This window comes from Bombina bombina, chromosome 4, assembly GCF_027579735.1.
Source record: "Bombina bombina isolate aBomBom1 chromosome 4, aBomBom1.pri, whole genome shotgun sequence".
Lineage (NCBI taxonomy): Eukaryota > Metazoa > Chordata > Amphibia > Anura > Bombinatoridae > Bombina > Bombina bombina.
Window position 1 is genome coordinate 950,289,190 of NC_069502.1, and position 26,983 is coordinate 950,316,172.

At 36.5% G+C, this 26,983-nt stretch overlaps 1 protein-coding gene across 2 annotated transcripts in view; it reads left to right on the top strand.

Annotated features, from left to right (window-relative positions):
- The first annotated feature begins 331 nt into the window (after positions 1 to 331).
- Positions 332 to 26,983, top strand: part of BCL2L11 (BCL2 like 11) — a 68,407-nt gene continuing 41,755 nt past the window's right edge. Inside the window, exons 1-2 of one of the 2 annotated variants that reach the window (XM_053711947.1) lie at positions 332 to 546; positions 9,533 to 9,938. In XM_053711947.1, coding sequence (XP_053567922.1) covers positions 514 to 546; positions 9,533 to 9,938 — 439 coding nt within the window. In that variant the 5' untranslated portion in view covers positions 332 to 513. The other variant, XM_053711948.1, reaches the window with a different exon arrangement.

Below are 26,983 nucleotides of genomic sequence, written 5' to 3' on the forward strand. Positions count from 1 at the left end.
CAAGTACTTCGCGTGCAGCAGCCTCTCAGCTGAGTCCAGACGAAGTTTTTTTTTTTTTTTGGCCCATTCGCACGTGACCTTGCACGAGGACAAGCGCGCGCCTTTCCTGCCGCCAGGGTAAGAAAAAAAAACACACTGTAAACAATTCTCTTGCTCGCTGTTTAGCATAAAAAATTAGCGTTGCAACTACAAAACGTACATAGGCGCTTTAAATGTGTGGTTTAATATTGGAGGGCGGGTCCAAATAGGGGATTTCCCTTGTTTGCTGCATCCTATTGGTGGCTTTGGCGGTGACGTCACGGAACGAACTGTTCTTCCTCGCTTACTGTGTAGTGTTGAACAGAGGAGCCATACGTGAGCAACAAACTAGTTTGTCTCTCATCGGTTACAGCTCTGTCTTTAATTTAACGCTAGTTACATATCAAGTAGCGTTTGGATTGTTCTATTTTTGTAGCTTGCATTTTGTTTTATTTACTTCACTTGCTTTGTCTATCTGCCTTTTTTATTTATTTTATGAGGGGCGAAGATGACTCACAAGCAGTAAATGTAAGTTCTGTTGTTCTTCCTTACCGGTCTGTTATTGTTGTCATGCTCTGTCTTGCTTCGATTTCTTTAGTCGATTTGGCTTAATTCAAAGATTCCTTGGTTACCTACGGGGATGTGTATATAGTGTGGATTAGCATCACAGCATTTTCAGTTTTTTATTTTTTTTGTTGGACAAATGAGATGATAATTTATAAGAACATTTTGACTCCGATGGGCGCTTGGAGCGCGGAACAAAGTACTTGGTTCATATCTCCCTATCGTAAGGATATCGTTAACTTATCGAAAAGGTATTTGTGTGCAATCGTCAGACTTACTATTCAGACATTAACGTTAACAAAATAACACTTTCTTTTTTTGTATTAAGATACTAATTCTATAAATCACATTTAAAACTCTTATCATGTAATCTGTATGGATGTCTGTTTTCTGTGTGATTAATATACCACACACAATTTTGTGTATGTGTGTGTGTGTGTGTGTGTGTATATATATATATATATATATATATATACACACACACACACACTTATGGTTTGCCTGCCTGACATTAAATAGCTATTATAAACAGACTAATAAACTACACTACAAACAGCTCATTTCCACCCTGATTATTATTTTTATTATTAGTAGTAGTAGTAATTTAGGATTTGCTGTTAAATCTCAGTGCTGAGATTAAGCATTTGAGGACTGCTCCCATATATAAACACTAGTGTTTGCAAACAATCTTGACCTGACAGCAGAGGGAAGCTTTCCCCATGTTTTCATAGTATAGCCTGCTGTACTGTGATGTAGGATCACATAAACACTGTATTTCTAATAGGGGGTGCACTTGAGGTCACAAACATGAAACACAATATATCACATCTACCTTATTTTTCTAATTGCATACAATATACTTTTTTTTTTATTAGGGGGATGTTAATGTCATAATATAGTCTTACTTTTACACAGTAGTAAATAAAGCATTAGAGACATTTACAGGCTTTTGCACTAATGTTATGTTATACAATGTGTTAGGATACAGGACAGGTGGTTAGTGTATTTCTAACACCATTAAAGCCCTGTAGTGGGTGTCAGAGACCATCAGATAGAATTTACTCTAAATAGCTCTGCACTACAAATCTCTGTGTAAATCGGATGCATTGTTTTGTACTGGTGATTTTTTTTTTTTTTTTTTTTTTTTTTTTTAATATATACATAACTAGGGAAGGTTTTGTTTAACATTTAACTACATCCATTCTTAACCACTATTGTAACATTTTGAGATGGATAACAACCCGTGTTAGTTGTGAGTTACAATAAACTGATCAGTGTTAAAAACATGGTTTATTTTTTGCTTAATACGTGTTTAATTCCAGCATCATACTCCTTTTAAATTCAAGATGTTTTTTTAGCAGCAATAACGTCTTGTTTTTTTTTTTTGTTTGTTTCCTTTTTTAAATAAAATTAATTTATTCACTGTTTCCACTGCGTCTGGGTTTATCTGTTTACCTCCAGTAGCAATGCATGTATACAAGTTTCTAAAATAACTCTATTTAAGGAAAGTATTTATTATATTGGTACAGTATGTCTTGTGACTAGGAAAACTGGAAATTGAATTGTTTTCCATGATGGAGTTAACTGCAGGCAGTGAACAGGTTAAAGTCTCCTTCCCTCCCCCTTGATAAGCAAGCTTTTCCACTCATCTGTAAGTCTATTGTGACGCACTTTACTACAACTGAGTTGCTTGTGCCAGAGATCTCCTAAAGTTGCTGTGCTCAGCACTTCTCAGCAAACAATGGGGCTGGAGCAGGGAGCCCTGCCAGCCTTATCCAGCAGAGACTCACTGGGAGTTTAGCACCAGCACTACTCACATTTCAGCACCACTTCCTAGCCCTTCTCCTGTAATGACCTGGAAACTGAGCCTGTTAATATTTCATGACCACTGATGAAACTCCTCATAGAGCCAGACAACACATTTAACCCATTAGCTGTCAGATGTAGTATATTTATTTTTGCTCTACAGCTTTTGAAGAGGCTTCAAATGCTCATTGGGTATCACGTTTTATATGAGTAAACAGTAGTATATATTTTATGTTTGTGATAAAGCTTTGTTTAAATTGGACTAACTTAAGATATTTATTTTTTCAAACGATTATTGCAGCAAGACCGGTTTAATATTGACGGTTTGCAAAAAATAAAAATTTGAAGTAGCTGATCAAATTGAGTTCTTTTGTGCAGGGGGAACTTAGATGAGTCTACAATTTATCATCAAAACGCTGTAGCACGAATACTGAATAAAAAATGTCTTTAATAAAATAAATTGTATATTTGTTATTTTGAGAACCTCCATAGCTTTTGTTGTCACTCAGCAGAAACACACTTCTCAAAGTGTATTCTGTAATTTTAAAGTGACCTTCCACAAATTGTACTTTCTGCATTGTCTTCCAAGACTAGTTAATGTCCACACAGCTAAGATCAACAGTGTACAAATAAGTTTTGTGTATATTACATATCATTCCAATACTGTGTTTGCCTTGGGACAGGAGTAGGGTCAATCGCATAATAATATTTTTTTTATATCTAGTGTGTGTGTATATATTTTGTGTTACCCCCTAAGAAAAACATTTCATTGATTCACATTAAATGATGTGCCTTTGGGCTTTTCTTACCTTTCTCCCAGCAATTTATTGTTGCTGACAAACATTACACTTGGTCTATTCTAATTTGTAACATAGTTTCTGGTGTCAGTACTGTTAACATGCTAGATTTACATACAAAGTTTCATTAAAACTACATCTGTATAGAGTCAAATATATGCATGTTTGGGAGGGGGGTCTTTTGTATACTTAAGCAGCATATAACTGTACATGAACATTTGGCTGATATCAATAAATGATTTGTCATTGTATGCTCATTCCGTGTCACAGATTTGTCTGGTTTTGGTATTGGATTGCCTTGCCTATCTAATAATAGTGTATTAGTCTTATCTGGCAAATCAGAAAGTTTGCTGTCGGAACTCTCACTAACAGCACCAAATGAATATGTACTTTCAGTGGTTTCCATGACTAAAACAGAGTTTATAAACCTGCAGTGATCTTTTCTTGTTTAGTAATTTTGTCCACCGCATAGGCCCAATTCAACCTAAAGGTGTAGTCCCTAATCAGTGGCAGATAATCTGCATTTTGTAAACACTGAGTTGATTTTAGGTCACAATTTTTCTATCCACCTTGTTTAACATTGCCTTTCCTAAAAGAAAATCCCAATTAAAGGGACAGGAAACCCAAAAAAATTATTTCATGATTCTGATAGAGAATACTATTTTAAACAACTTTCCAATTTACTTCTATTATATAATTTGCTTCCTTGTCTTGTTATACTTTTGCTTAAAGGTTTGTCTAGGACAGCTCAGGAGCAGCAAATAACCTAGGTTCTAACTGCTGATTGGTGGCTGCATAAATATACCGATTGTCATTGGCTCAACTATGTGTTCTGTCAGCAACCAGTAGTGCATTGCTGCTCATTTAACAAATCATATCAAAAGAATGAAGACAATTTGATAATAGGAGTGAATTAGAAAGTTGCTTAAAATTGCATGTTCTATCTAAACCCTGAAAGAAAAAAAATGGGTTTCATATCCCTTTAAGAGTTGTGTCAAATAAAATTGTCTTCTAGCAGATGATACAGACATACATTTTGTAATGGTTGATGTTCAAATAGGGGTATATCAAATGAACCAAAAAACCCTTTAGTATTTAACACCACAAAGTACATAATTATGCTCTGACTTTAAAGGGACAGTCTAGTCTAAAACTAACTTTAATTATTCAGAAAGGGCATGTCATTTTAAAAAAATTTCCAATTTACTTCTATTGCCAATTTTGCTTTGTTCTCTTGGTTTTCTTAGTTGAAAGCTAAATCTAGGAGGTTCATATGCTAATTTCTAAGTCCTTGAAGGCCGCCTCTTAGCTCAGGGGATTTTGACAGTTTTTCACCACTAGAGGGTGTTAGTTCATATAGATAACATTGAGCTCATGCATGTAGAGTTCCTAGGGGCCAGCACTGATTGGCTAAAATGCAAGTCTGTCAAAAGAACTGAATTAAGGGGCAGTTTGCAGAGGCTTAGATACAAGATAATCACAGAGGTAAAAAGTGTATTAATATAACTGTTGGTTATGCAAAACTAGGGAATGGGTATTAAAGGGATTATCTATCTTTTAAAACAATACATATTCTGGTATAGACTGTCCCTTTTTTTAATAAAGTTAATTTATTTTAAGGACTTATAATTGTTCATTTTGTAAATGTCAAGTATTACTAGTAGGCCTACCTACCCTGTTGTAACAGAGCCAAAACCAAACGTCTTATAACAACGAATGATTTAAGTTTTCTTTTTTCACAAATTAAAGATTTAAGTGTTGACACAATGTTCGTTGTGTGTGTTTTTTTTTTTTTTATAAAAGAAAACCAAAAATCTTAATCATACACTCCTAATGCAAATTAACTTACCAGCAAATATGCATCAGGAGTGATAGCAATGCAGTTTGGGAATATAATTTATAATTATTTTGGGTATAAAGTTGAAACCTAAACTGTTCAAAAACTGCATAAATATAAAATAATTATTTTGTAATAATTCCCAAGTGAGTCCCAAATTTACCTAGTAATTGATATAGGTTGTTTTTATTTATGTATAGCTATCATTAAAGTAAGTATTTTTTTAAAGGGATAGTCAAGTCCAAAAAAAACCCTTTTATTATTTAAATAGGGAATGCAATTTTAAACAACTTCCCCATTTTACTTGTATCACCAATTTTGCTTTGTTCTTTTGGTATTCTTAGTTGAAAGCCAAACTTAAGAGGTTCGTATGCTAATTTCTTAGACCTTGAAGACAGCCTCTAATCTGAATGCATTTGAACCACTAGAGGGCATTAGTTCATGTGTTTCATATAGATAACATTGAGTTCATGCATGTGCAGTGACCTAGGAGTGAGCACTGATTGGCTAAAATGCAAGTCTGTCAAAAGATCTGAAATAATGGGGCAATTTACAGAGGTTTAGATACAAGGTAATATCAGAGGTAAAACGTGTATTATAACTGTTGGTTATGCAAAACTGGGGAATGGGTAATAAAGGTATCATCTATCTTCTGGTGTTGACTGTCCCTTTTAAGCATTTTGGTATAAATTTATATTTCTCCAACATTGGTGTGTCCGGTCCACAGCGTCATCCTTACTTGTGGGATATTCTCTTCCCCAACAGGAAATGGCAAAGAGTCCCAGCAAAGCTGGTCACATGATCCCTCCTAGGCTCCGCCCACCCCAGTCATTCTCTTTGCCGTTGCACAGGCAACATCTCCACGGAGATGGTTAAGAGTTTTTTGGTGCAGATAAGGTGGTTTTGCGTACTAAGCCTGGTTTTCTTCCGAAAGTTGTTTCCAACAAAAATATTAACCAGGAGATAGTTGTACCTTCTTTGTGTCCGAATCCAGTTTCAAAGAAGGAACGTTTGTTACACAATTTGGACGTAGTCCGTGCTCTAAAATTCTATTTAGAGGCTACTAAAGATTTCAGACAAACATCTTCCTTGTTTGTTGTTTATTCTGGTAAAAGGAGAGGTCAAAAAGCGACTTCTACCTCTCTTTCCTTTTGGCTTAAAAGCATTATCCGATTGGCTTATGAGACTGCCAGACGGCAGCCTCCTGAAAGAATCACAGCTCACTCCACTAGGGCTGTGGCTTCCACATGGGCCTTCAAGAACGAGGCTTCTGTTGACCAGATATGTAAGGCAGCGACTTGGTCTTCACTGCACACTTTTGCCAAATTTTACAAATTTGATACTTTTGCTTCTTCGGAGGCTATTTTTGGGAGAAAGGTTTTGCAAGCCGTGGTGCCTTCCATTTAGGTGACCTGATTTGCTCCCTCCCTTCATCCGTGTCCTAAAGCTTTGGTATTGGTTCCCACAAGTAAGGATGACGCTGTGGACCGGACACACCAATGTTGGAGAAAACAGAATTTATGCTTACCTGATAAATTACTTTCTCCAACGGTGTGTCCGGTCCACGGCCCGCCCTGGTTTTTTAATCAGGTCTGATGAATTATTTTCTCTAACTACAGTCACCACGGTATCATATGGTTTCTCCTATATATATTTCCTCCTGTCCGTCGGTCGAATGACTGGAGTGGGCGGAGCCTAGGAGGGATCATGTGACCAGCTTTGCTGGGACTCTTTGCCATTTCCTGTTGGGGAAGAGAATATCCCACAAGTAAGGATGACGCCGTGGACCGGACACACCGTTGGAGAAAGTAATTTATCAGGTAAGCATAAATTCTGTTTTTAGTGGTTTCCCTTTTGATATCGTTCCCTGCAAAGTGTGTGTATATATATGTATATATATATTTTATTCATTAACTTTTTCACAAACTTTGGGTTTCTCACTGAAATTATTTACAAACAGCTTGTGCAATTATGGCACAAATGATTGTAAAAGCTTCTCTGGGATCCCCTTTCTTTATAAATAACAGACAAATATGGCTATGTACTAAATAAGTACACATTGTAATACAACAATATCATTACAACCCAACAGACCACCCATTTTACTGTGTGTTTGCTGACCGTTATACCGTGTGTTTGGCAACAGCATGGGCCGCTCTTAGAATGGCAATGCAAACACTATTATTTCATGCCTTTTCCACGCCTCCTTGCCAATAAGATTTGGTATGCTAATAACTATAACTGCCCAACAACATAAAAACGTATGTGCCATTTTTACGTGTCTACACATGCTAGTTCTCATTAGAACATTTATGGTATTCCCATGTGCATGAGCTGTATTTCCTGACACACTTGATGTCACAGATGTGGATGAAAAAGTGTGGATCTGTTACAGGACTTGTCTATTACAGTGCACTCTGCAACACAATAGTGTTGACTTTAGTTGGAGCGCCTATTGGCAAACGGGTGTTTTAATGTTGTGCACTGTTCCTCATTTGTCAGCCGCTAACCTCACTGCTGACGTAATTTGGGAATCCTCTCATGCCCACTGCAGTGCAACACTCATTGAGAGAGACCGGGAGTGGGCAGCTATGAGAAGGGAGGGAAAGCCCGTGTAGACAAACTTTAGTTAGGTAGGTGTAAAACGACTTTTTTTTATTTATAAAGAAAAATAAAATTAAAAAGCTCTTGTAAGAAATGTTATTGCTCTCCTTGCATACATAAATTCACGACAGGACTGTATTGAGAACAAAAGTTAACACAGTTAATGTAATTTTATATCATGTGCTAATAGAAATACAGCAAATAAAGTGATAAACACTATTGTTGTGCATTATTGTTGAATTTCAAAAGGGGAGGTCACTAACGCATATACCTGTTACATCATGATGGTGCACTGGCAAACTTCACAGTAATATCAATATGTGAATGAACTAGACCGACAAATCTCCTCAGAGAATCCGCTTGTCAGAATTAGGTGCGATTCTAACTATAATAAACTGGCAGACTTCACTGAGTTGACACCAGGTAGGTTGAAAGGGCTTACAACCTCTGCCGGCTCCAACTTGCACTATGTACCTCTTCACGTATATTCCAATCTTAATTTAAACGAGAGGGGGGCGGCGCTGGATATCTTCGAAGTGGCGGTATGGATCTGCAAGATTACTGTGTTATATTATGTGGTTCACCCAATAAGTCTGGGGCTCAACTTGTCTGCAGGCAAGGCGACTTGAATGAATGAATGAATATATATATATATATATATATATACACACTATATAATGTATTGATGCTACAACCAAACTTAATGGGGCTCAGACTTCTGGCAAGCTTAGTACATCACAAACATATCCTTCATAAACACTGTACATCCATATTTTGGGGGGCTAATGTTTTGAATGTTAAATGATTATGTAAGGAACATCACATACAACATATCAAAGTGTCCTTCATAAAATGTAGCGTTTATTATAAATATAGTTAAAACAAGAGATATATCCTTGTGTATAAATCGGCTCTTAAAAGAACAGGGTAATACCCTTGTTTTAACTTTTTTTTTCTCTAATAAATACTATGTTTTATGAAAGACACTTGGATATGCCGTTCCTTACATACATTATATGTAACATTAAAAAATGGTAGCCCCACAGAAAATGGGTGTACAGTGTTTATGAAGGATATATCCCTTCCATGATAATCTTAGCAAAAAGCATTGAAACATTTTAATATAAACTATTTTTAGATATGTACTAAAAGGACCACTAAATGCAGTAGAACTGCATTATTAACATGTGCATAATAAAAAGACAATGACTTAACACCTACTCTGAATTTCAAATAAGCAGTTGATTTATTTTTTTCTAGTACATTTTTCCCCTCCCATTTTCCAGCCCCCTGTATCATGTGACAGACATCCACTAATCACAGACTAGTATATGTATACCCTGTGAGCTTGTGCACATATTTAGTAGGAGCTTGTTCCCCAGAAAGTGTGCATATAACAAGACTGCAAAATTTGATGATGGAAGTAAATTGGAAAGTGTCTTAAAACTGCTGCTCTTTGACAGTAATGAAGGCAACTGTAGCGGAATTGGACTATTACTGGCTCCTTTCCTATACTATTGTGTGACTTACATGAGTTGGGTGATTCTGGTATAGTGTGAACTTTTGTTTTTAATCCGTAATTTTTAGTTATTCCATAATTAAAGGTTTAATTTTTATTTATTTACTTAATTCTCAGATGCTAATTGTGACGGAGTGCTATTAGAGATACGCTGTCCCCTCTTGGAATTCTAATCATACGATTGGCATCAAGCACCCCCACTGTAGTGTTGATGGAATAAATACTAGTAAAAATAGTATAGCATTATTTTTGTGGGTCTTTTGTATTTAGGTTTAGAAAGGAATTATGCTGAGCAAATCCGTTTATATTGAACAAAATTACTTAACAAGGTTTATGTTTACCTCAGTAAAGCTATTGGCTGAATATGTTGTTTTCTTTGCCCTGTAGAAACAAGAAGACCAAATGGCCAAACCACCATCAGTTCTAAATTCTGAATGTGATAACAGAGAAGGGGGAGAATTACAACACACAAGCAGACCCACTCGGCATCGTCCCCTCAGAGAAGGAGCCCCCACCTCCCTTTCCAGCCCTTCTCAAGGTAATCATTCAGATGAGGAGAGTTCCTCAGCCAGCACACCCTGGGGTCCTGGCATATCACCATATAGCCCCAGTTCATTTGCTAACAGATCACCGATTTGCATGCTGGTAAGAAGATCGTCTCTCTTCTCTAGAAACTCTAGTGGTTATTTCTCATTCGATGTGGACAGAAGTCCTGCTCCTTTGAGTTGTGATAAAGCCACACAGACGCCAAGCCCACCTTGCCAGGCTGTACAACATCTCTTAAGTGCAATGGGTAAGTACATATTTAGCAGTGTAACTGTTGACTATATACCTCTGTGGCTATCAAGGAAAATCAGCCTATTAGAATAAAACAAATACTGGAAAATGTGCAACCCCTAAATATTTTAAAAATGTAATGAAAACTGAAATTTTGTTATTTTTGCAAAACTTGCATTGTTTTGCAGTCAATGGGCATACTCATTGTAAAAAAAATCTGTGAATATTGTTTATTTTCTATTGTGGCCAGCAATCATGATGTATCATCTTCCAGGAATGCTTTTTTACATCTCAAAATACTACATTTTTAGAGATTAATTGCAGGGGAAATGATGTACACACTACACTTTTTTTTTTCTGTTTTTCTTTTTTCTACATGTAATTAAACCGTTATGGGGATTTTATTTTGAACTCTGTTTCTTTAAGGATAAATGTTTCTAAGTATGGGAGGGAATGTCAATTTAATCGAATTACAGATTAGTCAACTTTTAAAATACAGGTGACTAAAAGTGACAGTTTGTTTGGTTTAAATAAGTTGCATAACTTCCCAGTTATTCTTCACGCAGTATACAAAAATAAATAAAGAAGTGTTGAACTCCGGCAAGCACCACCTGTCCAAGATCTTTCTCTGAGCACAAATGGCTTAATCTGAGCCACTTGTCCTCAAGTAGGGAGACTGTGAAATCAGTTTGCTGTTAGAACAAAGTATTTATGTACAGTATATGTCTGTGTGTTGTTTGATTTTGTCTTAATAACACCTCTATTGCCTAGTTCCTAATTGTAAATTAAAGTATTTTTATTTGTTATGATAATAAGGATACTGGATTTTTTTGTGTGTGGCTATTAGCAATCTGTATCAAATGCTAATTGTGCTTTCTTTTGGTTTTTTCTTTTTCTACAACCGTGAGTACTAACTACAGTGTGTTTTTGGTCCTCTGCCATTCATATGCCTGTAGGCTATATATGTATGTACTTGCAAAAGACATGTTAAACAGGCCTGTTGTCTGTGGAGTTGTAAGCCTTTTACTTGGTAATCTTGTTAGCACCGTGAGCAAATGTCACATTCTCCTAATGAAAGAACATGAGTAACAACACTGCGATATTGTTTTGCCCATGCACGTTACAAACTGTTAGATTCAATTTTAGTCTCCAGGTTGTAAAGCCAATTTATATTATGTTGTATGTGTGTTGGGTTATGCGTCTAGAACGCATTAAAAGGGCATAAAAGTCACATGAGGAATCATTCAGGTCAAACGAGGGAGTTAGAACCCACATCTGCTAAACTCCATGAGGGCTAGTGCTTTTTTTTTTTTTTTTTTTTTTTTTTTTTTTTTTTTTTAAGGCAATCACCTGCATCCTAAAGTAAAATGCAATCCCTCAACTGTAATCTCCCTACTTTCAAATAAGAGGTTTTATGTTCCCCTTGGAAGTTCTTCTTTGTTTGTGCGATGTTGTCACACTCTATAAGATAATATCACAATGCTCAAGCTTTCACTGGGATAACCAGAATGAGCTTCTCTTCCCTAGAGAAAGAGACAAATGTGCTGCTTGTAGATAATGGCACAGTGGTATCCTCAGCACACAGCAGGGAAAGTGAAGGTTATGCACTGAAAATTCCCTGTTGGAGATGCAACAGCTTTTTAAAAACTATTTCTGATTTCTACCATATGAGTGGACCATGCTTTATGTTTAAGGTTATACAGTTTGTTAGTATGGGGTCAAACTCTAGGCTTTAAAGAGGGTTTACATTCTAACCGCTTCATTATGCGTGTCAACATTATTACCTTTTCCACTATGATGGTAAGGAGCACGCACCTATTAAAGGGACACTGACCCCGTTTTTTTTCTCTTTGGTGATTCAAATAGAGCATGTAATTTTAAGCAACTTTCTAATTTACTCCTATTATCAATTTTACTTCGTTCTCGTGCTATCTTTATTTGAAAAAGAAGCCATCTAAGCTATTTTTTCTGTTCAGAACCCTGGACAGCCATTGTTTATTGGTAAGTGAATTTATTCACCAATCAGCAATAACAATCCAGGTTGTAAACCAAAAATGGGCCGGCATCTAAACGTATTTTTTTTTGCCTTTCAAATAAAGATACCAAGAGAATGAAGACACTTTGATAATGGGAGTAAATTAGAAAGTTTCTTAAAATTGCATGCTCTATCTGAATCACAAAAGAAAAAAAATGGGTTCAGTGTCCCTTTAATGTTTAATGGTGATTTATTTTACTTCTGAAATGTTTATGCACTTTATGCTATGTTTTTTCATTGAAATGGTCTGCTGTATCTGTTGCAGTCTGGCAATGTGTTTATAGTGAGGGTAAACTCTCGCATTTTTAAAATCAGATCCGGAATGTTAGTGATATTTTAGATAGAGTTTAATCAGATGTAATAAAAAATGCGCTCTAACTTTTTAATATAGTTATGAAATTCAAATACCCTGTGTTCCGCCGCCCACTTCAAAAGTAAATTTTTCTGTGAGCCAACGGCTTGAATAGTTCTCCCATTGGCGTTCTCCCCATTTGGCACTTTTGTTCTAGCTATAGCGCTGATTGGAGAACAATTTAAACCATTAGCTCACAGAAAAATGTAAAAGCAGCCACTACTTAGCGAGTTAACAGGATCTGAACACAATGAAGGAACAATAATTTCTTGATTGGTATTTTCCATAGAAACTACCTTAGGAAGAAAACCATATTTAGTACAAAGTACAGCCTTCTCCTTGTGAAGAGTTAAAAATGAAGAATCACAAGACAAAGTTGACAACTCAAACTCTCCTTGCTGAAGAGATTGCTAATAGCAAGAGTACTTTCCAAGATAACGGTAGATGTCAATGGAATGCATTGGTTAAAAAGAAGAACCTTGTAATTCAGCGAGAACTAGATTCAGATTCCAGGGTGGAGAAATAGGTTTCACAACTGGCCTAAATCTAACGCCTGAACCTCAAGAAGTTTTAGCCATCTTCCTATGAAAAAGAACAGATAAAGTAGAAAATTAACGGACAAACCCTTGTCAAGGCAATCATGTAAACACTGAAGGATTCTAGGAATCCTAAAGGAATACCAAGAAAACCCTCTAGAAGAACACCACTCAAAATATGCCTTCCAAATCTTGTGATAAATCTTTTGTTTTACAGACTTTCTATCCTTCATCAAAGTTTTAATGAGTGAATCTGAGAAACCTCTATGTCTCAAAACTAGGCGTTCAAACTCCACTCCATTACATTAAGAGATATGAGATCCTGATGAGAAAAGAGGACCTTGAGACAACAGGTATTGTCTCAGAGGAAGAAGCCATAGAAAGAAGAGGACATCTGCACTCTGTCCGCATACCAAGTCCTGCAGGGCCAGGATGGAGCAATTAATATTACTGACGTTGACTCCTGTTTCATCCGAGTAATGACTCTTGAAAGAAGAAGAAACTAAACGGGTATGCTAGATCTTTTGATCTTGCACAATAGCTTGGAAGTGTGTGATTTAATGGGACAGTCAACACAAAAATTTATATTGTTTAAAAACATAGATAATATCTTTACTATTCATTCCCAGCTTTGCACAACCAACATTGTTATATTAATATACTTTATAACATGTAAACCTCTAAACCTCTGCCTGTTTCTAAGCTACTACAGACAGCCTCTTATCACATGCTTTTTTAATTTGCTTTTCACAACAGGAGGCGTCTAGTTTATGTGGGCTATATAAATAACATTGTGCTCACGCCCGTGAAGTTGTGCACAACACAGCACTAATTGGCTAAAATGCAAGTCAATAGATAATAAATAAAAAGTCGTGATCTGGGGGCTGTCTGAAAAGGCTTAGATACAAGGTAATCACAGAGGTACAAAGTAACAGAACTAAAATAAGGGGACAGCCTGCAGAGGTTTAGATACAAGGTAATCACAAAGGTTAAAGTGTATTAATATAACCGTGTTGGTTATGCAAAACTGTGGAATTGGTAATAAAGGGATTATCGATCTTTTTAAACAATAACAATTTTGGAATTGGCTGTCTCTTTAAGTGAGAGGACATCAGATCTATGTCCTGTAAGCTCAATTTGATCACTGAGCGATCGGAAATGTCCTAATAGAGAGACCACTCTCTTGGATGGACAGATTGACTGACTGCTGAGATGATCCACCTCCCAGTTGTTCACACCTGGTATTTGCATTGCCAATAGCATAATTGTATGTATAGCATGATTAAGTGACAGTAGTCACAAAACGTCGCTCTTTCATTTGTCAATAAAGACACTTTTTAAGCAAGTTGTGCTGTGGACATTTTCATGTTGCATTGCCAATAGGGAGCAATTAATACATTTTTGCCTAAAACAGTTTTAGGCACTTCCTGCATGTCCATTGGACTGCGGTTACCCCCCCCCCCCCCATTTGATTTATGTAGGCCACTGCCGTGATGTTGTTCGACTGGAAACAGATAAAGTTTTCCTCCTTCAATAGGGGCCAGGGCTGAAGATTGCTCGATGTTCCAGATAGTTGATTAGTAACCTTGCCTCTAGAGGATACCAAACTCCTTGCACTCTTCGAGAAACACAGACCACTCCCCTACCTGAGAGACTGGCGTTGGTCGGCACAATAGACAAAGACTGACGAAGGAAGGATGTCCCAAGGGTCAAAGAAAGAATTTTTGTTGTCAATAAACACATTGTCTGATAGAGAATTTCAAACAATCTGTTTTCCAAATGTAGATAATTATTTGACCACTTCAGGTATTATAGCCAATTAATGGAGTCTAAAGTGAAAAGGGGTAAAGGGAACTGCATTTGAAGCAGCTACCATAAGACCACCCGCCTCCATGCACTGAGCTACCGATGAAAAGTAGCTCTTTGTAGGGAGAGACGCCCTCTGAATCTTTATATTGCGAAATTCCGTCTGGAACTAGATGCATAAAGATTGAGTCTAATATGACTTATTAAATAATAAATGATACCCTTATAGCAGTATATAAGGAACTTTTAGGTACATTGATACTCCAACCATGGTATTGAAAAAAGACAGAAGCTTGTGAGTATGAGCAGTAGCTAGTGACCGGAAATAAGCTTGTACTAGTATGTAATCCAGATACGGAGCAACGGAAATGCCCTGAATTCTGATCACCGTCAAAATTGTATACAACACACAGTGGCAAACTGGCAGTGTTTTGCAGATCTACAAACCTCAGGAACAGAAAGTGATCCCTGTGTATGGGGATGTGCATGTATGAATCTTTGAGGTCTATAATAGCCATAAACTGACCCTTTTGGATTAAGTGAAAAAACTGAGTAATGTTGCCATTATACAAGTGTGAACCCTGACCAATATGTTTAGGGATGTTAAATCCAGGACAGGACTATTAATCCCTTTGGACAATAAACAGATTGTAAAAACTCTTGACTCTGAGGTTACACAGGTACTGGGATTAATTATTCCCCTTTCCTCCAAATCCTTTTATAAAAGGTTGCTTTGAAGGATCTCTGGCAACATGAGATAGGACTGCTGGTCAATAAGGAGTACTCTGCTTCAAAGAGAACAAAACTCTCGATCTCTTGAAGGATAAAGAGAATCAGATATCTGAACTATTTTTTTCCCGATGAATCTTAAAATAAGTAAACGTGTGTATAAGTTTTTAAAAAAAAGTTTATAAATCTATTCATGACATAAATATCAGTATCTAGTATACATGCATATGCTAAAGCATCCCCACATATTTAGCCTGTCGTGTAGCCTTTCTAGCTATATAAGTACCACATATAAACCAACAGGTACATTGTAGATACTTGTAAATTCATATCCAGAATAAGCAGAGACTGTGTATACTTATAAAGTGATTACACAATGTACATTGTTAATGCAAATAATCATTGTGCAGTATCTGCATGATAAACATATGTGCATACATAGAAATTACTCATTCAATAGGTAAATACCAACAGATCTTATCTCAAAAGGATCTCCACTGTTGATGAAAATAGTCATGGTCAATATTCATTATCTGCATGATAGACCCTATGTGCATATGTATAAATTACACATATATTCAATATAAAAGAGATACCAATATATTTTATATCTAAAGGATCTCCACTGTTTGTACTAAAACTCAGAGAAATCCTGCACAACTTAATTTGGAATTAAACATGCAGAGTAATGTGCATTAAAGGTATATACCTAAAGGAGAATATATTATAATATTGTGCACAATAGTAGCATATAACATATAATGTTTTGCATATCCACAGAGACAGAAAGGTCTGCCTTTGTAAAAATCATTGTGTAATGCTTAACCTGTAATAAACATAAACTGCTTCTAGGTATTTGCATATAATAATATTGTATAACAGTATAGAGAATGCAGACTGACATAAACTTTTTATTTATATCCCCCAATAATGATGGGAGTACAATGCTTTTATGCACTTATATACAAGTATTTTTATAGTAAATTGAGTACACTGTATAGATCACATTAGAATGTGCTAAGGTATACAGCTGTCTAAATGTCTTTGCAAAAACCCCTGCATACACGATGTTATCAAATCTGAACCCTTAGAAATAAGTGATTACTACTCTATCAGCAGAGAGTTTAATAAGAGTATACAACTCAATAGTAATAATCATGAACATGCTGTCTTAGCCTTGCTAGCTATTGATACACTCAAAGGTAAAATACACAGAACATAATTCCTTAGAGGTATATAACTCTCACAGAGTGTATTGATCTGACATATTGGAAAAAGCTTGTAAAACGCATGTAATGTATGTACAGGGAGGGTTTTCAGTAAATGATTCCTCTAATGCGTTAAGTTATACTAGTGGGGATATATTAATTTTGTTCCATAGTGTGTAATGGCAGAGTAACTTATCTGACACATTTATATGCTCCAGGCCTAGCCCAAGTAACTCCCTGACAGCTCCAGTAAGGGAAAGTGCTTAGAAAAGTGAATTGCTCATTCAGCACTTTAGAAATGACTACCCTATATTTTCCTGAGCTGTTTTCTGCCTAGTAACAGCTCCTGAATGAATAGGAAATCCAGAAAAGCTAAGGGGTGGGGCTACCACTGGAAGAGAAGCTAGTACCTCAAAGAAATCTTCAAATCCTGTTTGAGTGTAATCAGATTATATAAGGTGCAGCAAGCATAATAAATACTTTCCCCTCATAAACAGGCTCCCCTGCATAACCAGAGTTTCCTCTCGATCAGGTTACTGCTCAGTCAGCGGTCTTCTTAAAGGGCCAGGCACCTATTTTATAAAAAGTGCCATAAATATTTCCCCAGAGCTGTCAGAGGGCTGTGAAGGGCAATAGTGTCATCTGGTTTTATAAGAATAGGGTAGGTAGGGACCTGAAAAAAAAGAAAAACATGTTATGAGGAGAGCAAGCCAAGTCCCCTGGCTATGCTGTACCTACAAATAGCCTCTTGGCTGTATGTGTGCTGTGTAAAGTCACTTACCTTACAGAGCACCCCTCCACTGGCTTAACAGGCATGTCAATTTATGTCAATGCAGCTGTAGCATTTTCCAATAGAGAGCCCATCCAGTGCAGGTATTGAGTACCGCATTAGGACATACCTAAGTTCCTCAGGGGGAGGCTAGGGACAAGCCCCTGCGACACCTCAGGCTAGCTATGGCTTAAGTCCCATTAGGGAAATACTGTGCACAGTGCACATAACAGGGTATTCCTATGTCCCTGCATAATTCAGCTGCTGTGAAGAGTCTTTTCTGTCTTCTTTGTAAATGATACTCCCTAGGGACTCTGAGTCTCACATAGGTCTGAGCTCCCAATTTGTAATCCATAAGCAAGAAGGTGAAAACACCTCTATTCTCAACCATCTCCTACGAGGACAAGAACAAAACTGAGAGAGGTGGGAGGAATTTTAAAAGGACACTCAATCAAAATTAAACTTTTATTATTCAGATAGAGTATGCCATTTTAAACAACTTTCCATTTTACTTCTATTATCAAAATGTGCACAGTCTTTTTTTTAAATGTAAACTTTTTGAGTCACCAGCTCCTACTGAGCATGTGCAAGAATAAGTGTGTATGCATTTGTGATTGGCTGATGGCTGTCACATGGTACATGTGCATTTGTGATTGGCTGATGGCTGTCACATGGTACAGGGGGAGTGGAAAAAGACATAACTTTTAAAATTGTCAGAAAAAAAATCTACTACTCCATTTGAAGTTCAGACTAAGTGCTATTGCATTGTTTTGTTATCTTGCATTTGTTGATTATGCAAATCTACTGTGTTGACTGGTCCTTTAAGCTCTGATATGGGTTCTTGATCTCCTCCTAGTGCCTGGAATTATATTCCATATGTTTATAAAGGAGTGTGGGCCATCATCATTTTACAAAAGAAATTGAAGTGGGTGGCAGAGAGCAGGGAATTTTGAATTTCATATCTATATTAAAAAGTAAGTTATAGCGCATCTTCGTTACAACTCCTTCTAAAATATCACTTACATTCCGCATCTGATTATAAAAAGGGGAGAGTTTACCATTACTTTAAAGTTTTGGGTTTAAAATAAACTTGCAGTTACTCACACTTTTTTTTTTTTTTTTTTTTTTAACTGTAATGTCTCTTTAATAAATGTTTGAGTTTTATATTATGTATTTAACAGAACAAACAACTATTTGCATCACCAGCTGACAGCTTGCTTGGTTTGCCTCTTAAATGCTATGATAGATAAATCAGATCTACAGCCTCATGTACCTTTCTTGACAAGTTGATAACCTTATTTGTTACAGACAGACCCTGTGGTTGCAGCTGTGTGTAATATGCCCCAAGGAAAGGTCTTCTGGCAGAACACTGTAATTTTACCTTTAGGCTCTTGTACATTGTACAGTGCAAGAATTCACACTATGTATATGCATTTTGTGATTGGCTGATGGCTGCCACAAAATACAGGGGGGGGGGGGGGAATGGAAGGATCTCTGAAATTTGTCAGAAAACCTTCAACTAATTTGAAAATCAGACTGTAATTGTGTTGTCTTATTATGCATTTTTGACTAATACTACTGTATTTAATGGTCCTTTTAATACCAAGACATGGACATCATGATAACATCTCTCAAACACTGAGTGTTGTTATAAAACAAATGAAACTTTTTTTTTTTTTTATATATCGTTAACCTGCTAGCGATGGAGAAGTGCTTCAAACTATTAGACGTTTTGTTCTCTAGGGCAAGATAATTACTGCTTCTTGAGATCTGCTCTGTTCCTGTTTTATTTGCATGACCTTTAAAAGGACAGTGTACAACAATTTTCATATAACTGCATGTAATAGACAATAGAGAAGAAAATGCACAGATACTGATCTAAAAATCCAATATAAAACCTTTTTAAAAACGTTACCTAGAAGCTCCCAGTTTAGCACTGTTGATGAGGTTAGGCTGGGGCACCCAGTGAAATGGGATGGGAAAGCAGGAAGAGCAGACCCCCCCCCCCCCCATTTCCTGCATATGAAAAGACAGTTAATATAAACAGGTACAGCAGAAATCTGTAGACTTCAACCTACAACTGATACTTTGGGTCTTGGTTAGGAGTCTGAAAATCATCACCTTTATTAAAAAATAAGCAAAACTATACATTGTTACAAAGCACTCCCAGATGGGCTATATAAATAGATCATCTACAAAACATGTATGCAAAGACAAATCTAGTGTCCCTTTAAATATCTTGTGGGCAAAACTGTGATACTCCATTTGTAAAAATGTCTTATCCTGTATTTGGGACAGAACTTTTCACCTTGTAATTTTCTTGGATTTATCTTTTGTTTTACCTCTGTGTCTATTAAAAATTAATTTGGCTGTCATTTACAGAAATGATGTAATGTGTTACAGAGGTGATTTCACTAGGGTGGTTCCTTGTTGTAGTCAAAGTGCACATTTACACTTACATTGGTAATAACTTTGGGATCAGGAGTGTGTGATCCTCTCTACAACTGCTTTAAAAGCATCAGCTTTGGTCACGCAGTTCTGTTTACACTCATTTTTGTCTTCTAGTTCTAACAATTTTCAGGGATGTGTCCCCAATGCATTAAAACGGTCTTAGTCAACAAAACTTTTAAACTTGGAAGATGTTATTTAGAAACTCAAATATGTAACAATTTGATTAAAAAAAATAAAGGCTTTATATACAGAGAAACTAGTCATATAATCATGTGGCATCTAAACAGAATGTGCCTTTTTCTCTGGAATACAAAAGAAAGGGACAACACATAAGACAACTTCCATACAAAGAGATGTCTGGAATATAACAGCAAAGCAATCTAGTAGCATGGGTATACAGTGCTTTGGGAATGAACAGGCATAGTATATCAATTCCCTAGACAATGGACGTTTTAATAAATAGAAAATACAGCATCAATCATGAAAACGGTTGCAACAAAGACTGCAAATTACTGAAGGATAAAGTATACAAATATATGGGCACAAATGTCCCCCTCCCATGAACCAAATATTTTTTTTTTTTAAAATCTTTATTTTAATATATAAAACAATATAACATACAGTTTTCCCATACAGGGGATGAAAGACAAACATAAACACATAGCATATGAACAGGTCATAAAGTATTCTTGGGCAAAGTAGAATAAAAATTTTCCCGGGCACTAAAAAAACAAACAGAAAAAAAAAAAAATATATATATTCTTACTCTCATCTCCTGCCCCATCCCCTCCCATGCCCTCTCCCCACCTCTATCTCTAATTTAGCGTGATGTTAATAATTTGTTCTATATAATATACAAAATCATTGCCTTGGGAGCACACAAAGGCCCTCCACGTCCTGTAGAACTTTTCCCCTGGGGTCCCTCCTAGTTTCAAATCATAGGCTGCTTTGATTGCTGCATCTAGTAACAATTTCCTTGCTTCCACAATAGAGGGTACTTTATATGAGATCCAGTACTTAAAAATAAGTGTTCTAATAATTATTATTGCCACTACTATAAAATTTATGTCTCTATCCCAGGAGTTATGAGTCCTCAGAAAAAAAATAGAATCTCTTGTTAACTTAATTTTCTTTTTAAGTATATTCGAAAGGAAATATTCCATCTTCATCCAAAACTGATTTAATTTTGGGCATCCCCATAGCATATGGTTTAAATATGGATCCTGAGAGTGACACTTAAAACATAAGTTGGGTACATTCTTATTCTATTTTGCCACTCTACACGGAGTTAAATAATCTCTATGTTACACTCTGAATTGAGATTCTCTGTAGTAAGATGAAGAGAACAATTTTTGAGTGGTGTTTAAGCTTTTCAGAAGTATTTTATCCAAATTGGATGACTCGACCATTGTTGTCCAGTAAGATGTCATCTCTAATACTGCTGGCGTTTCATCTAGAGACATAAAAAATTTATAGACAAAGGATAGCAATCCCTTCCTAACTTTTGCAACGTCAACAAGAGGGTGATCTCTCCACATCTGAGGAGCCAATTTCATCAATTTAAGAATATAACTTTTTACTTGTATAAAATAGAACATATGTTTTTTTTTTGTACTGCAGGAAAGGTTTCTTGAAACTTATCAAATGTATAAACTTTGTTCAGATTGAAATCATAAAAGTCTCTCACTATCAATGGTCTCTCTGGTAGCCATGTTGCATAAAGGGAAGTGTGCATTGACGATTATCGGCAGCCATTTTGAGATATTTTGTCTTGTTCCAATACCTTTAGATAGATTTCTCCATACTTTTATTATATCCCTATATAGATGATGCTCCAGAAGTCTCCTTCCTAGCTCTCTATTTGAAGCAAACAGAACATAATTTAAGGAGAGCGGGGAGCAAACTTGGTTCTCTAAAGTCTCATCAGAATATATGAAGGACCTTGATAGCCAGTCCAAGGGAAATCGTAAAATAGCAGCCTGATTGTAGCGTTCTAAATTAGGTAGAGCCAACCCCCCCTTACTATATGGCTGATATAACTTATTCAATTTCAGTCTTGGTTTTCTCCCGCTCCATAAAAACAACCTGAGTGATTGATTGAAACGCCATAGGTTGTTCTTATTTATCAAGAGAGGGAACATCCTCAATGTATAAAGAATCTTAGGGATAATGAACATCTTGAAGAGGGCTATTTTACCCGTCAGGGAGACTGGAAGTGATACCCACGATTTTAGTTTATCTTTACTAATCCCCAAAATTGTGACAAAATTATCTTTATACCAATCTGCTATGTTTGCAGAAATTTTCAACCCCAAATATTCCAAGGTTTTAGTTTCTATGAACTGATAAGTTTGTAAGTCCTCTAGGTTCTCCTTAAGCCAAAGAATTTTAGATTTTGAAAGATTTGTTTTATATCCAGAGACCGCGCCATATTGCTCAAGCAGCCCTATAATCGCATCAATTTGACTCTTTGGTTCAGCAACAAAGAGCAAAAGATCATCTGCAAATAAGGCAGTTTCGAATTTTACCTGACCTATATTAATTCCGATCAACAAATCTCTCAACCTAATCGCTAAGGGTTCCATTATGAGATCAAACAATAGTGGGGACATCGGGCATCCTTGACGAGTACCTCTTGTTAACATAAGAGTCTGATATAGAGTTGTTAATCATTAAAGAAGCTTTAATGTCTGAATATACCTTAATGATAAATTCCTTATAAAACCCCTCAAATCCAAATTTCTCCAGAACCTGGATCAAGAAGGGCCATTCCACCCTGTCGAAGGCCTTCTCTGCATCCAAAGATAGCAGGAAGGCCTCCGGCAGGGCAGAGCGGTCACCCCCATATTGACAAATCACCTGTAGAATTTTCCTTATGTTCATTTCTGACGCTCTGCCGGTAATAAACCCTGCCTGGTCCTGGTGCACAATCGCTGGCTGCAAGGGCTTCAGCCTTTCCGCCACTATTTTCATCAAGATTTTATAATCCAGGCCAAGCAGTGAAATGGGTCTATACGAAGTCATATCTGTTGGATCTTTATTGGCCTTTGGAATTAAAATTATATTAGCCCTCTTAAAGCTTTCTGAGATCTTACATTTTGTTCCAAGGTATGCGTTATAAAGATCAGTCAATACTGGACCTATATCTTGTCGCATGATTTGGTAAAACTCGACAGGCAAACAATCCGGGCCTGGAGCTTTCCCTCTAGCCATTGAATTAATAGTTCTTTGAATTTCATTTTCTGTTATTGGCTGATTTAAAGCTTCACACTTTTCTGCTGGGATTTTAGGAAAATGAATCACATCCAAGAACTTTTTAATATTTTCTGAATCTGGATACTGAGATGTATATAAATCAGTGTACAGGGAGTGCAGAATTATTAGGCAAGTTGTATTTTTGAGGATTAATTTTATTATTGAACAACAACCATGTTCTCAATGAACCCAAAAACTCATTAATATCAAAGCTGAATAGTTTTGGAAGTAGTTTTTAGTTTGTTTTTAGTTATAGCTATTTTAGGGGGATATCTGTGTGTGCAGGTGACTATTACTGTGCATAATTATTAGGCAACTTAACAAAAAACAAATATATACCCATTTCAATTATTTATTTTTACCAGTGAAACCAATATAACATCTCAACATTCACAAATATACATTTCTGACATTCAAAAACAAATCAGTGACCAATATAGCCACCTTTCTTTGCAAGGACACTCAAAAGCCTGCCATCCATGGATTCTGTCAGTGTTTTGATCTGTTCACCATCAACATTGCGTGCAGCAGCAACCACAGCCTCCCAGACACTGTTCAGAGAGGTGTACTGTTTTCCCTCTTTGTAAATCTCACATTTGATGATGGACCACAGGTTCTCAATGGGGTTCAGATCAGGTGAACAAGGAGGCCATGTCATTAGATTTTCTTCTTTTATACCCTTTCTTGCCAGCCACGCTGTGGAGTACTTGGACGCGTGTGATGGAGCATTGTCCTGCATGAAAATCATGTTTTTCTTGAAGGATGCAGACTTCTTCCTGTACCACTGCTTGAAGAAGGGGTCTTCCAGAAACTGGCAGTAGGATTGGGAGTTGAGCTTGACTCCATCCTCAACCCGAAAAGGCCCCACAAGCTCATCTTTGATGATACCAGCCCAAACCAGTACTCCACCTCCACCTTGCTGGCGCCTGAGTCGGACTGGAGCTCTCTGCCCTTTACCAATCCAGCCACGGGCCCATCCATCTGGCCCATCAAGACTTACTCTCATTTCATCAGTCCATAAAACCTTAGAAAAATCAGTCTTGAGATATTTCTTGGCCCAGTCTTGACGTTTCAGCTTGTGTGTCTTGTTCAGTGGTGGTCGTCTTTCAGCCTTTCTTACCTTGGCCATGTCTCTGAGTATTGCACACCTTGTGCTTTTGGGCACTCCAGTGATGTTGCAGCTCTGAAATATGGCCAAACTGGTGGCAAGTGGCATCTTGGCAGCTGCACGCTTGACTTTTCTCAGTTCATGGGCAGTTATTTTGCGCCTTGGTTTTTCCACACGCTTCTTGCGACCCTGTTGACTATTTTGAATGAAACGCTTGATTGTTCGATGATCACGCTTCAGAAGCTTTGCAATTTTAAGAGTGCTGCATCCCTCTGCAAGATATCTCACTATTTTTGACTTTTCTGAGCCTGTCAAGTCCTTCTTTTGACCCATTGTGCCAAAGGAAAGGAAGTTGCCTAATAATTATGCACACCTGATATAGGGTGTTGATGTCATTAGACCACACCCCTTCTCATTACAGAGATGCACATCACCTAATATGCTTAATTGGTAGTAGGCTTTCGAGCCTATACAGCTTGGAGTAAGACAACATGCATAAAGAGGATGATGTGGTCAAAATACTCATTTGCCTAATAATTCTGCACTCCCTGTAGAAGGTACGAAATAGTTGCGAGATCTGATCTTGTTCTGTGTACAAATGATCCTTTACCTTTATAGCTGCTACTGGTTTCCTCCTGGATTGTCTTTTGAACATTGAGGCCATGAATTTACCAACTTAATTGCCAAATTTTGAGAATCTGGCATTGTTTTTATATAGAAGTACCTGTGCCTCTCACAAAAGAAATGTCTCCCTTTCTTTCTTGGCCTGAAAGTAATTATCAGTATTTAGCTTACAGGGTCTTTCTAAGAACAAGGTGTATGACTCTCTCACTTTATCTGAGAGAGCCTTATCCTTTCTCAGATTCTCTTTTTTTAATTTTGCCATATAGCTAGAAATGTCCGCTTTCAGATAAACTTTCGCGGTTTCCCAGAATAGCTGAACATTGTCCCTACAGTGACTGTTAAAAGTTTTATAATCTTCCCATGCTTTGGTTAAAAAGGTTTTAAATCTAATAGAATCCCCCAAATACGTCGGAAAGAAAAAAGAGTTGAATAGGAATTTCCTTTTCATCGCAATAGATAAAGTAACCGGAGCATTATCCGACAGACTAAAGTCTCTGATAGTACATTTCTCAACCTTAGGGACCAATAGATCCGAGATCAAAAAAAGATCTAATCTTGAGAGCGTATTATGAGTCTTAGAGCAACATGTATACTCTAGACTGTTAGGATTTAGCAACCTCCATATGTCAACTAGTTTTAGTGAATTATAAAGAAGATTACATTTTTTTTTTTTTTTCAAATTTCAGCTGAGCAGGCTTAAATTTAACTTTAGCATTACCTATTCCCACTTTCCTTCTATCCAGGTACGAATTTGGGGTAACATTGAAATCCCCCAGCAACAGAATTTTAGCTTTAGGAAATTTAAACATTTTCTTTACCAATAAATTCCAAAATCTTTTCATTGGAAGTATTTGGACCATAAATGTTGATATTCTTCATCTTGGATAGAGAGTCTGATAATTAGATATATTTCCTCTCTATCTGTAAATGTATTTAAGATTTTATATTCCAACCTTATATGGAATAGGACCATCACCCCTCTAGAAGATTTTGTATAGGATGAGAAAAAGGATTCTCCCAGCCATCGAGCTCTAATCTTTCTATGTTCCTTGTCAGATAAGTGGGTTTCTTGTAGACAAGCTATGTCAAAATCCCTTTTTCCTAATAGGTTCATAACTGCCTTTCTTTTTATTGGGGAATGAATCCCCCCTATATTCCAAGTTAAGATTTTAACCATTTAACCTAGGGAAGAGGATAAAGAAACGAGGACCGAAGAGAGAAGAGAAGAGGGCAGGGGGGAGAGAGAGAGAAAGAGAGAGAGGGAAAAAAACCCCCCAAAAAAACAACACTAACTAAAATACATGCTACAATATTTTAAACCCCTCATTTTGGTAGTTATACAATTTTTGATACATACATATATTTAAATTTTTTTTAATCAAATTAAACCCTTTGTTTTCCATTAGTGCCATGTTCCCGTAATATATACCTCCTTACATAAATTCTTTCCTAAGTTTTATATACACCAAAATAGTACATCCTACCCTTGAACCGATTGTGTTCACAACTGTTCTCTTTTTGAAAATACCTATAACTACTTTTTATCAGTGCATTCATTACTCATGCCCCTGGTTCCCTATCCCATTGTTGTGTTCCACTTAGTAAAATAATATACTTATTCATATAAACACTATCCTAAATTTGTGCATAGTGACTCTCTATCATCATATTTTTCAATAAAATTTCCCATGTGATCATGTGGCATAATGTAGCATTTTACGCCACCTATATTTAACAGCGGAATCTTTTTTTTTTTGTTTTTTTTCATTTCCCTTTTTCTTCCCCTTTCTTTTTCTTTTCCTTTCCTTACATTGTTTATAATATCCAAATTACTAGTGAGTATTTTACTTCTGTGTATCAATTCTATAAAATTTACATACATCAACATAATACGTACTGAACTATTTAAACAGCTTACGTTTGCAACAGTGCCCCCCTTTCCCCCTCTACTCTGTGAATACAAGTAGTTTCCTTCTATTAATACACACAATTTCCTAGCAAGTATATAAAATTCTCTAGTGACATAATATATCCATTCATATCTGTAATTACACTAAACTTGTATAACTTTACAACTGCATAGCTTAATATATATATATATAAATATATATATATATGTGTATATATATATATATATATATATATATATTTTTTTTTTTTTTTTTTCCCTTCTCTTATCCCCCTTTTT